The following is a 12,759-nucleotide window of genomic DNA, read 5'->3' as shown; positions in this document are numbered from 1 at the left end:
TCACCTGTCCATATAAATGATCTGAGGAAATTCCAGCTTATTGTGAATTTTCTCTGGCTGACCGAGCGACTGATTGAACTCAAATCTTGAGAGCTCAAAGGTCAACACTGGAGGCAGCTTTGTAAACCAACGCTATGTCAGAAGCAAAAATAAAGAAGTTAATTTGAGGAAATAGCAAAAGCCAGATTTAAACTTTCTTCTTCTGGTATAGAATTTATATTCAAATCAAATTCACCCTGGAGTTTTGGGGTTTTTTTAATCCCCAATACTAAAATGACCACTTAGAATCATGCCCTCTTAGAGAATATGGTTAAACATTCCTCAAGTTTCCATATTTACAAGCCAGTCAACATTTTACTCAACTATCGTCCTCAGAAGTAACCACCCTTAAATGCATGAACTGCACCAAGAATCTACACAACTGATTCACTAAGTCATCAGTATTCAAAAGAGGATCAAAACCTGAAGAAAATGGCTAGCCTAACCAAAGAATTAGAAATTACGACCTAAGCAGCATATAACTAAGGAGACAATCATCTCCATGAAATCAGCTCAAAACACTAATATGTGTGTTCACAAGCTATTCAACATAATTTGAATCCCCTTTATTTCTAAAAAAGAAACTTGAAATGGCCTCATGATTATGAGGGCTCAAGTTTCTGGAAAAACCTCTGAATTCTAAGAATTCACAGATGTCTTATAAGGGACCCGGTCAAACTACCTAGATGTTACCTTGAGTTTCAAGGAAAGAAAGCACAGACTTATAAAAAATATCTCAACTGTTCCTGATCCCAAATGAGGAAACGCTAACCCAGGAAAGGCATTCCTGCTCAATTCACCTGTCTGCCAGAGGTCTGCAAGAACAGCTTTACAATGCTCCCTTTACCAAAGGTGCACATGGCTAAGCTCCCTCCACGCACCCTTGTTGGCATGAGGTGAATCCAGACAGCCTGACTACCTCAGGGTCAATCTAAGTAAGGATAAGAGTTTTCTATTTTCTTTTATACCGAGTTCCCATTCTGGAATAAAGGTCTCCAGAGATCTAAGGAGCTTCCCTTCTGTAAGAGCACGTATCAGCCGAGCATGCGTGGGACAAATGCTGTGCCTCCCGACCCTGAGTTAGAACTTTCCTTGGAAAGCCGGGAGCCGGCAGCTCTGGCCTAGGTTCCACACTGCCCTATGGCTGCCTAGCACACTTTGACAAGGCTCATGTCAGGCTCCCGATGTGGATTCAAAAATAGTCAGCAACTGAGTTGGACTCACATAAGCCCACAGCTTCGTTTCAACACACGTGATGAAAGGAGAATGATCCAAGCTGTGTGGTACTGACAGTGATGCTCCAAATTCACTAATTCTTAACCCAACTGGAATCCTGAGGTATTGCTTACCAGTGCTCTCCCTCTAACTCCCCCCCTTCTTTCCAACCCACAAAAATAAACGAATATTAAACTTGAAAAATGTTAAAAGCAAAGGCAGAATTTACTATGAAGAACAGTAAATATTATAAGAGGGAAAATATTCTAAATGGCATACCATAGGAGTTAATCACTGTACTTTTACCCTCCGAAAATATGGAGGCAGTGGGTTCTCCCTACTCAGGTACAGGTAGGCTTCAACAGAAAAAGAGAAACTTGATCATACTTAAAACATCAGAAGCAGCATACAACCTTTATATGATTAACTCAAATTCACACTTTTGGTAAAGAATTCATTTATCAAACACTAAGACTCACTAATGCATAGCAACTCGTAAGAAACTTCAGACTGGTTCACCATGTGTTAAATGTAAAGTTAGCTACTATCTGATGGGAAGACAGTTTGACAAAAAGCTCAGTCCTACTTAACTGGCCCTGTCACTGGCACAGCAAATAAAAATGTCCAACTTACCTCTTGTCCATACTTCACCGAATGATCGGAAGGAAGCAGGTCAATGTCCCCCTCCACCATGGCCCCTTCCAAACATTCGTCTAAGTTGCGATAACCATTTACCTGAAGGGGATACTGGCCGAAGGTCTCATTGTTACAAAAGGGCTTTCCTAGGCAAAGAAACAGATTGCTCTTTTAAAGACATCACTGGTATTATCTGAAGCCTGCTTTTCTGGCACCACAGAGACAGGTTATCTTCTTATTTCAGCAACTTGCTGAGAACCGGTTAGAAGCGCACGTAAGCCTGTGCAGCCACCGCCGATGACCAGCAGATCCCGGTACTGGCCACAAACGACTGCCATGAACTTTCTTTCACAAAAAGAAAGACCACCAGACATTACGTGCCTCCTGATCAAGGACTATCCCATCCCTTGTGAATTCGTCTTGCCAAAAAAAAGCCTTACCTGAATCTGGTCAAACTCTAGATCCAACTACCCATTTGTAAAAAGAGGAGTAGAGAGGAGTGTGTTAAACTGTATCATGGGTACGCAAGGAGAGAAATTTCAGACTGTGGGGAGTCCCAAAAACAACCTGGTTTCTTAAATTTTTTAAGTTTATTTATCTTGAGAGAGAGCGAGCGAGAGGGCACACAAGGAGGGGAGGGGAAGAGAGAAGGAGAGACAGAATCTCAAGCAGGCTCCACGATGTCAGCGCAGAGCCCTATGTGGGGCTCAAACCCACGAACCGTGAGATCATGACCTGAGACAAAATCAAGAGTCAGAGGCTTAACCGACTGTGCCACCCAGGTACCCCAAAACAACCTGGTTGCTTAAAATATACATTTCAAGGAGGAAAAAAAAGACGGGGGAGAGTGTACGGATTTTGTTACGAGACTTAAAAGATGTATCAACCAAATATAAATGATCCACATTTCGATCCTGATTAAAACAAACTGTAAAAATAAACACTCATCCCCTCCCCCCAAATATATAGAATTATAAAACAACTTGGAAATCTGAACACTGACTAAATATTTGATATTAAGAAATGCTACTTTTTTGGAGTGAATAGTGGTATTGGATTGTTTTGAAGAGAGTATCAGAGGGGTAAGAGAAAAAAACGACTCAGGGAATGTCTGGCCACGGGCTAATGGTTGCCGAGTTCCCGTGGGTTTTTAGACTGCTCTATCTGCGTGTGCTAAAAATTCTCCACAGTTAAAAAAGAATTAAAATTACACACCCAACATGCAGCTTAGATAAGCCTCCATAGCAGAGAAACATTTTTTGGCAGTCTAACTCAATAAAGCCTTTTGAGATTAAACATTACATTGAAAAAAACAACACAGAGAAAATTGAGTTGCATCACTGTGACGGACATTAACACTGGACGTAGGCTGTGCAAACATTATACAATTTAATCTAACAATTCTGAGACAGACACTATATATGCCCATTTTACAGATGAAGAGGCTGAGGGTCCAGGCACTCACACCGTTTGTCTAGGATTACACACACACTAAGAAGGTAGAACCAATATTCAGACCTGGGACTGCCTGACTCGAAAGCCTTTTCGAGTAATACAGATACGGTCACAGGTCTAGAATCAACATTGAGAGGAAAGAATTTACCTTCACGAACCCCTTCAGTGAGGAAAGTCCCGTAGAATAGCTGCACCATTGGGTTTTCAGATTTGTTCCTGGGATTGCTGCTTTTAAAAAAAGGAAACAGTTCTCTATCATTTGGATCAGATAAGCACTGCACTAAACCTAATCATCATTCAAAAGCGAAAACAGTACATTTTCATCGACCTCCAAAGAGCCACATATGGTCTAAAATAAGTAATGCGTTCAATCAGTTTAAACACTCATGGAACAAATATGTGGGCCTGATCCCTGGCTGTGAGGAGCTGAAAGTCTAACAGGAGCGTCCCACATGCGGAAAAATACATGTGTCTTTATACAGTTATTATATATGAGAAGTGACAGATGTATATGAGTTACAGAACAGGACGGAAATAAGAATCAACCCTCTTGAGCAGTTTTGCAAATAAACACAAAGTTTTCCCAGGGGCACAACAGAAATGAAGGGAAACAGTTTATTTCTACAAGCCCATCTTAAATGGTTCCTATGTAAGCTTCCACGTACAAAGCTGTCCTGTGGTGTACAGGTCTTTTACTCAGCATTAAAACAGTTCAGAAAAGGTCTCAGCATCTGTATTCGCAAAGGGATCCTGGTAGTCTTCGCCTGGAATTTCACTTCTGAAATTCGTTTCAGCGACTGAAATGATTAAATTCAAGGTGTATCCATGTGCTACCACCACGCTCACATCTAGGATTGATCTGACTTTTAAATACATTTTGTAGCATGGGCTGTGACTTCAACAAAGTTAAGAGTTCTGGCCCTTCGGTAAAAAGCTGCGGGTCAAGATGCTTATCTACATCCTCAGAGGCGAAAAGCAAAGGCAAGGAGGATACAAAGTGACAAGTATCTGAATGGCGACCCTGTGAAGTCTGGCAAAGGCCAGTAATTTCCGCCTGAGAAGCAAAACCCTGTCCATTCCCCGCTTCCCCATATTGCGGTTCTCCCTGGACCAGTGTGAGTAGGAAGGCCGTGCAAACGAATCCTCAACACTCACTTAACGTTAACAGCTAGCTGGAATGCGTCCTCCAGCCAATCCAGGAGCTTGTGTGTGAATTCACTCACATCTTGCTACAAGAGAGGCACAAATTGCAGAACAGTTAGACCCAACACTACAGGAAATGAAAATCTGCCCTTATCCCACCAACGAGTAAGACACCACTGCTGTGAAAGGACTTCTTTACCAAGCAAGGACACATATCATGAAGCTAGGAGCACTGGAAGGCAGCTCCTGCAGACAGACAGAAGGCAGCTTCTGACTAGCTTATGGCCAGAGAGGAAACTGGAAGTTCACCACTTCTGGCCACATCTATTTGTAACCAACCAGCAAACAAATTCTTCCAGGTAGGCTTTAAAAAAAAAAAAAAAAGTCCACAGAATGGACTACAGTGCTCTAGAATAATATGAGATCGGAACAGAGAAAGGAAAGTTTTACGAAATGTTTTGAGAACTTTGTAGGACTGTAAGGCCTTTAGATAAACAGAGGGAAAAATCAATTTTATACAGAAGGCGCTGCTCTAATAGTGACAGCTCTATTTTTTAACACAAGGCGGGGAAAGGGAAGTCCTACTGCCTCGAAGAGAAGGATGGCTCAGAAAAGCTGCTGAACTTAGGTTTAGATGATATTAAAAACAGGATTTCTACCGGGGCCATCCCAAGGCAAATGTGCAGACAAAGGGCTTTACTTTTGTCAGTGACCCTTTGCTATGATTCGCTGAGAGATTTTCCAATCTCCTCCTCTCTCCTCCAACAGCCCCTGTGTACTTGGACCCGGGACACTTCTGGTCCTTAGTCATGTTCAGGGCTGACCACATGGCTGAACTGGGGCAACATCAGAGTAGTATCCACAAGGCAGGACTTCAAACATCACAGGGTTTGAGGGAAAACACGAGAATCACAGGCTTCTCGCACCTGCTGTTCCTCAGGTGATCGGAATGCTCCCTTTAAGAGATCCAGGGCTGCGGAAGGGTCTACAAATTTGCGATTTGATCCCATCATCAGAGCAAACAAGTACTGAAGCTCTTGCATAAACACGATATTTCTCTTTTCCTGTAGAGGAGACAGCAACGTGTGCTCTTACAACCCTTCACTTGCAAAATTGTAACATACGAAAGAGAAGCGTTGTCACTGATCCCTCCCTAATTCATATTTACCTAGATCTAGAGCAGTGGGGACTCAAACTATGTGACCCATACTCTATAAGGTCCGTGTGGGGATTGCCTTAAACTGAAGACTATCTATGTGGAAGCCTGAAAGGGAATACTGTCAGAAAGGCAAAAATGTTTACTTTCCTAAGCTGCTGCCCTCCCTCCTGTTAGGAAAATGCATCCCCGAGGTGAAATCCTGGGAAGGGTTAGATCACCGGCAGAAGGCCACGTTGTTTGGCGAGAACCCACCACAGGCTCTTCTAGAAGGATCCAGGCCTCTGGCACCAGGTCACCCATTCTGCATCACTCGGCCTCAGCTGCTAATGAGCAGTGAGGGACCCCTCACACAGAACGAGTGTTTCTGAACCTTCCGCTCAGAAGCAGAAAAGTCAAGGCTGCCAGGACGACCGACCGCTTTCTTGGATACGCTTGTCTGATTTTATTTTTACTGAACGTTACGTTTTTGCAGACCCTTGTTTCGTGTCACAAAGAAGGAAAAAGGCCATTTGGAAATGAAAACAGATACTAGCACGAGCCAAAAAACATCACAGCTGTCAGCTTTAGCCAAAATTTCAAAGCCTTTGGGACGCAGGGGACTAAGCAAGAGTGAGGATTTCTCCACACCAACTCACCGTGTGACTTGGACAGGTTTCAAGTACATTCTGTGGCAGGCTATAGCTGAGAACAAGTCTTCGAAATTCAGGCAGTTGGAAGAGAGACTGAAATAAAGAAAGAGATTCCTAGCCTTTCTTTCAAAATAACTGCAGCAAAAAAGATACTTCCTTTACCCCAGAAGCGCGTATGACTGTCACCTGCTATTTCTACTTCTATGCTTAAGGAAATGATGATGGCTCCGTGTAAGAATTTAGCTGACCAAATGGATCCTTTTAGGGGAAAACCAGAAACAACATGATGGCTAACGACAGAGATAGATTAAATAAGCTATGGTACATGTGCACAATAGGCTATTATGTAGTCATTAATATTGTAGAGAAAATGTTTCTGGAATGTGGACTAAGACACAGCAGTGGAACTGAATGCCTAAGAGCTACAAGGTTAACACGGAGAAATCTCAGAGCTGTGTTCTGTGGAGGTCGAAGTTCCAGAAAAACAGAGTATGAAATGGTTGATAACAAGGTTAAATATATATAAGACAATATGGCACATTGTTTAGGGACCAGGCAGTCCAGGGACTTGTAACGTTTATTTCTAAAGCTGGGTGCCAAGTATAGCAGTGGGTGCTATTCTCCACTTTGTCATAGGAACCATTCTTTTTTTTTTTTTTATTTTAACAGCAGGTATCTCTGGTTTATTGTCTGTAAGTCATACATGTTTCGACTCTGAATATCTCTTGAGGGTTCAAGTTTTTACAAATCCCTTGTATGAAGAGAACTCCTCATCCCCATGGACTCCGCAGATGCAGACCCCTCAGGCCTGCTCACTGGAAGCCCGGAAGCAGCATCCAGGCAGACCACAGGCCTGCGGCTTCCCTCCCACTATGACGACCCAACTGGGGTTCAACCGCCAGGGGGAGCGTCCCGCCGGGCAGTGCTGGTGAAGCCTGGTCATGCTACGGCACCAACGGTCTGTCTACCTGGAGCCAGGGCGAGACCTCTCTGCTCCACACTCAACCTGCCCCCCTCTCTCCCCACCTCGCCTGCCCCTTCCCGTGGTCATTCCCACTCTGCTCACTGCACCAGACCATTTCCCAGGGCTTCTGTTCCACCACGAGGAAAACGGCCTTACATTCACAAGTCATTCCGCTCTGCCTCCTCTCCTTCACCGGAATCTGGCTTTCCTCAAAGACACCGGCATCTTAAAAGCCATCTAAGTGTGAGCTAACATTACGCTTCCCAATCCAGCGTCAGTACGACCCTCCAACATCTGCTGCTTCTCCTCTATTCTCTGTGTCACTTAACTACACACTCCTCCTCTACTCCTCAAAGTGTAGAACTTCAGAGGAATCTTCGAATCCTTTCTTTGTTATCCATCCACATCCACTGAGGAAGAAGTCACTTGGACTCTGCCTCCGGGGGGTGCTCTTCGTAACTACCTCCTCCCCACCATCCCTACCAAGTGCTCATCAGACTCCCCTCACCTCTCACCTGGGTCACTGCTCATGGTCTCCCTGCCTCCAGGGACCCCCTCCCCGCCCGGATCAATTCACTTGCCACATAGGTTCCTCTGTCTTCCTGAGACGACAGAAATAAAGCTGCTGATTCACGGACACCTGCCACAGGGCCACAGCTCTTCCTCTCCCAAGTCCTGGCCACACCCAACAGAACAGGACATCCTGTTAGCTCGGCCCTCAGAATAAATCAAGAATCCAACCTCCCCCAAGGCTACCAGTCTTGGGTCCAGGCCACCATCACCTCTCACGTGGGCAACTGTAGCGGCCTCCTGTGTAGTTTTGTCCACCTGTCTCTCACCACCTGCATTCTGTTCTCCCCACAGTAGCCACAGTGAGGAGTCAGAGTTCATCACTGCTCTGCTCAGAACCCTCAGTGACTCCCTCCTCTGCTCCTGGAATCCCAGCCCCTCGGGCCTCCTGAGCCCCGTGAGCACACCAAGCCCACTCCCACGTTGGGGCCCTTGCTCTGTGCTTTCCTCCACCTGGAGTGTTCTCCCCCGAAGCTGCCTGGCTCACTCCATCACCTCTCAAGTATCTGGCATCTGTTCCAACCTCCTCCCTTGGGCGAGGCCTAAGCAGCACAGTTTATATTGTGCCCTGATTCTCCCATCTCCTCTGCAGCAATTCGGCCATGCCTAACCTTGCTCTTGTTTCTGTCACGGTGATCAGCACCTAATGTATTCTGTAAGTTTAGTTAACTAGTTACTTTTCCACTTTACTGCTCTTTGTGTGTCTTGCCTCACGAGAATTTAACTTCCACAAGCCCAAGGCTCTGTGTCGGTTTTACTCATTCTTTTATCTCAAGGGCCTTGAACAGGGCTACACACACAGTGGGTTTTCAACTAACATCTGCTGAGGGAACACAAGCACACCCATTCAGCCCGGGACCCCTTGGCTTTGTGAGCATCTTATGCCTAGGGACACATTCCTCCCTTCCATCTCTACGACCACATCTGAGGTCACACGCAGGATGTATCAATTCCAGAGAAGCGGCCAATTCTCAGATCACAAATTCGGAAGAGCCCGCTCTTGGACCGCAACCTGTCTTCCAGCGTTACTGATCCAATTACCCAGAGGACATCTGTTCTTTGACTTTGTCAAAGACCCAAGCCAACGGACTCCCTTCTGTTCTGCCTGACCACCAGTCCCTTCCTGTCTCCAGCTCTGATTCCATGGTCTTTAACCATCCCCCATTAAATCCCCAAACTGCCCTTGGCATCAAACCCAGCAAAGCCCCCAACCTAAATAATGTTCAGTTTCCACCTAAGAGTCTCAGAGCGCTGCTAAGAGAAAGTCCCGATAAAACAGGCCATCCTGACGTCAGTACGCATTTAAGGTCAACACCCTCAAGCAGACCTTCACATTCGCAGAAATCCTACTACTGTGTTCTGGTGCCGACTGGCCTCCACTGTCCACAGCAGCCGCCCCTTTAACCCGACGCCATCCCTTCTCCAGGGACTCAGAAGATGGCTGCTTATCTCACAGAGAAGATGATCGGAAGCCACTTCAGCTGTAATCTGCAATGTGCCTTTCTTCCTTTGCTTCTCCCCTATTACTCCCCTGCCCTTTTCCTACTCGGGGCTGATCCCTCCCTCCAGGCTCTAGATCCTGTCTTCTTGGGCTTTCTCAGAAACCTTACTTTGTGAACCTCTCTGTACCTTTTTTTTTTTAATTTTTTTTTAATGTTTATTCATTTCTGAGAGGGAAAGGGACAGCGTGGGCAGGGGAGCAGGGAGAGATGGAGAGAGGGAGGATCCAGAGTGGGCTCCGTGCTGACAGCGGAGAGCCCCCTCTACGCCTTTCAATATGCCCACAGGCGAGAAGGCTGAGGAGGTCGGGAGGGCAGGCAGGGTCCTCAGCCTCTCCCCCCTCCTCTCTGAAAGGACTGACTGTGGTCCCGAAGTCCACATTCCTTCCTACATGCTACCCTCAACACAGATGCCTGCCATCTTCGTGAAATGGAAGCAGATCAGCTCACTTCACTGCTCTAAACCTTCCAATACTTTTGCACTTTCCTAAGCCCTCATCGTGATGCTGAGCACCCCCCGCCTCACCTCCACGACCCTTCTGATATCATCACTGTCTGTTCCCTGCCCGTAAGCACTCAGTTCTGCCTTCTTCCTATTTCTCAACACATTAAACAAACTCCTGGACCTGGGTCTTTTCACTTGCTGTTCCCTCTGCCTACCGTGCCCTTTATGTAAGTATAGGGCGCATCCCCTCACCTCCTTCAGGTCTCTGCTCAAATGCCCTCCTTTCCAGAGAGGCCTCCTTCCCTGCCCAGCTCCTCTTACCCTCACTCATCTTTATGGCACTTCTCACCACTTGATATGTATAATTTACTGCCCATCCTGCTTTTTTCAAAGTAAACTCTCTGTTAACGACTTTCCTTTATTCACTGCTGTTTCCCCAGTGCTAACACAGGGCCAGGCACAGAGTAAGCTGCAAGAATCTGGATCCTACGTGTGGAAAGGGAGGCCTCCGTTTTTGGCTGAGCCGCTGGGGAGAGGTCAAGTATCACAAAGGGGAAGACTGGAGGGGCAGGATCAGGTGCCACACTGTGGCCCTATTAAGTTTAAGATGCCTGGGAGGTACTTCCAGAGAGGCAACACTCTCGAGGGGGGAATTCGTCAACTCTGTGGGCTCTATCACCGTGTGTATAAGCCACTGACTCCTACAGTGGCATGTGTAGCCCACATCTTTTTCCTGAACGGCAGATTCAAGTCAGTACCGGTTTATACGCATCTCCGTGTCGCACCTTAAACTCAGCATGTGTAGAACCGAACTGAGATCCCCCTCTTCACACACACCCAAATATTCCTCTTCCGGCATCTAACCATCCTATCATCCACCTAGTTTCTCAAGCTAGAAACCCTGGAGTCTTTCTCGGCGGTCTCCTGCATATCCCCTCTATCCAACCTCTCCCCCAGCACCTGTAGATCTGATCTCCTGCATAACTCTAGAAAGCTTTTCTCTCCTTCCACGGCTTACACTGCTTCCCTTTTCCAGGCCGCCATCTTTTCCTGCCTGGGTATCTGTGTCCCAACTGCTTTCTCCTTATTAACTCTGCTGTAATACGTTTTTCAGTCAAAATGCTGATCCAAACCACCTATTCGACATATTTACAAACGAATTTGCAACCACAGGATATTTTGTTTTTAGCATTGCCTAATTTAGACACCAGAGCATCTAGACTCAAACACAGGAGAGCAAAACACAATAATGCCATGCGGGAAAACACCAGTCTTATACCTCTGCTTCCATTTCTCTAAGCTGGGTTTCTCACATTTCAACTCGATAAATGACAAAGTTGTTTCCAGAAGACACAGTTGTTTCTTAAACACATCATACCTGAATAACAGCACTAAACCAACATGTATTGCCAACATTCTTCAGTCCAACTGGCCAACCATCAACTCTCCTCCAGTCGTTGGGATTGGGATTTTCTCCCCAGACTTCACAGCGTTTTCTCTTTGAGCGTTTAGTTTCTGCAGAGGCTGCCTCGCGCATCCTATAGTGTGCCAACATACCACACAACAAAAAAGGAAAAAGTTAAAGAACAATGTATTATATGGAGAATCATGGTCATCTTTCATAGATAATTCGAAATGCCAGATACACTATTTCCTGGGTAATCACTGGGCTATATAGTAGCTATAACATTATAATCTAAATAAAAAGTAAGGGTTAGACATGGATGCTAATCCTTCCGTAACAGAGATTATTACCAATAAGGTCCATGATGGAACCAAGCTGACACTCAAGACTATTTATGGCTGCCGTATCAAAAGATTCAGATTTCAGCAACAGTGACCTATCTCAGACCTCGCCATTGAGAGAGGCAAGAGAGACACTCTGCTAGAGATAAGAGCCTTCAAATTGCCTAGCACACAAAACCTGGCCCTATGTTTTCCTGAAACAACTCAGCAGTGTGAGGGAATAAACATGTCCAGAAACTGACAGGCCTCCACTGGAACTAGATGTTTATGAACAATACCAGTCAATCATCAAATTAGTACTAATTCAAAAAAGATATGTGTGGTCACTTCTGAGACGGGGTAGTTGAGCTCATTTTCAAAGAGCCAACAACATAACCTTCAATGTGTACGAAGCCTCCAAGTTTATGAAGGGGATACATACTGTCAGATGTTTGTACTAGGATGGGTTTTCTCTCCCTCTCAAGTGCAAACTACGAAGGCCTGCAGGCCTCTACTCAAAGACCACATCGACTCTAAGACCTTTGCCATATTTGGCTTTGTCAAAAAGTAAACCAAAAAGTAAGCTAATGGGAATTTAAATTTTCTCCTAAAAAAATTTCATTTGGATGCAATTAAAAGAGCTTGGCAGGGGCGCCTGGGTGGCTCAGTTGGTTAAGCAGCCGACTTTGGCTCAGGTCACGATCTCGCGGTCCGTGAGTTCGAGCCCCGCGTCGGGCTCTGGGCTGATGGCTCAGAGCCTGGAGCCTGTTTCAGATTCTGTGTCTCCCTCTCGCTGACCCTCCCCTGTTCATGCTCTGTCTCTCTCTATCTCAAAAATAAATAAAACGTTAAAAAAAAAAATTAAAAGAGCTTGGCAGAACTGTCCCTCAGTGGCATCCACAACTATTACTGCCTCTGACCTACATACTATTGAGAGGAGTAAAGATGATAAATTGCATAAATAACCTGTTCAGATCTCTTCCATCAGCTTGAATGTTGGGGGACTCCAACAGACTCAAAGCAATGGCAGCCTGTAGGTCATCTTTGTTATCATGAGTAAGGTCTATCACTTCTGGAAGATAAACAGAAATTTAATTAGTCTATATATAGGAAACAACAGCCTTCTGGCTGTACAGTAGGAAAAAAGGCAAAAGCATTCACAAAACTAGATATGCTCCCTAGTTCTCACGACACTGGCTCATCTGTGGAACAACTTTATTACTCCAGGCCAGAGGCAAATGAGTAACTCACAGCTATACGGTAACTTTAAGATTAGCCAA

At 45.4% G+C, this 12,759-nt stretch overlaps 1 protein-coding gene across 7 annotated transcripts in view; it reads right to left on the bottom strand.

Annotated features, from left to right (window-relative positions):
- Positions 1-12,759, bottom strand: part of USP28 (ubiquitin specific peptidase 28) — a 66,990-nt gene that overhangs the window by 24,182 nt on the left and 30,049 nt on the right. For 3 of the 7 annotated variants that reach the window (XM_053204091.1, XM_027036547.2, XM_027036551.2), the window contains exons 4-11: positions 12,446-12,551; positions 11,133-11,292; positions 6,283-6,369; positions 5,415-5,552; positions 4,501-4,574; positions 3,494-3,573; positions 1,888-2,036; positions 5-132 (exon numbers count right to left, since the gene is read on the bottom strand). In XM_053204091.1, coding sequence (XP_053060066.1) covers positions 5-132; positions 1,888-2,036; positions 3,494-3,573; positions 4,501-4,574; positions 5,415-5,552; positions 6,283-6,369; positions 11,133-11,292; positions 12,446-12,551 — 922 coding nt within the window. Of the gene's footprint in view, positions 1-4; positions 133-1,533; positions 1,611-1,887; positions 2,037-3,493; positions 3,574-4,500; positions 4,575-5,414; positions 5,553-6,282; positions 6,370-11,132; positions 11,293-12,445; positions 12,552-12,759 lie in introns of those variants that run through there. The other 4 variants (XM_027036548.2, XM_027036552.2, XM_027036553.2 and 1 more) reach the window with 3 other exon arrangements.

Source organism: Acinonyx jubatus, chromosome D1 (genome assembly GCF_027475565.1).
Source record: "Acinonyx jubatus isolate Ajub_Pintada_27869175 chromosome D1, VMU_Ajub_asm_v1.0, whole genome shotgun sequence".
Lineage (NCBI taxonomy): Eukaryota > Metazoa > Chordata > Mammalia > Carnivora > Felidae > Acinonyx > Acinonyx jubatus.
This window is presented reverse-complemented; position numbering and strand designations above follow the sequence as displayed.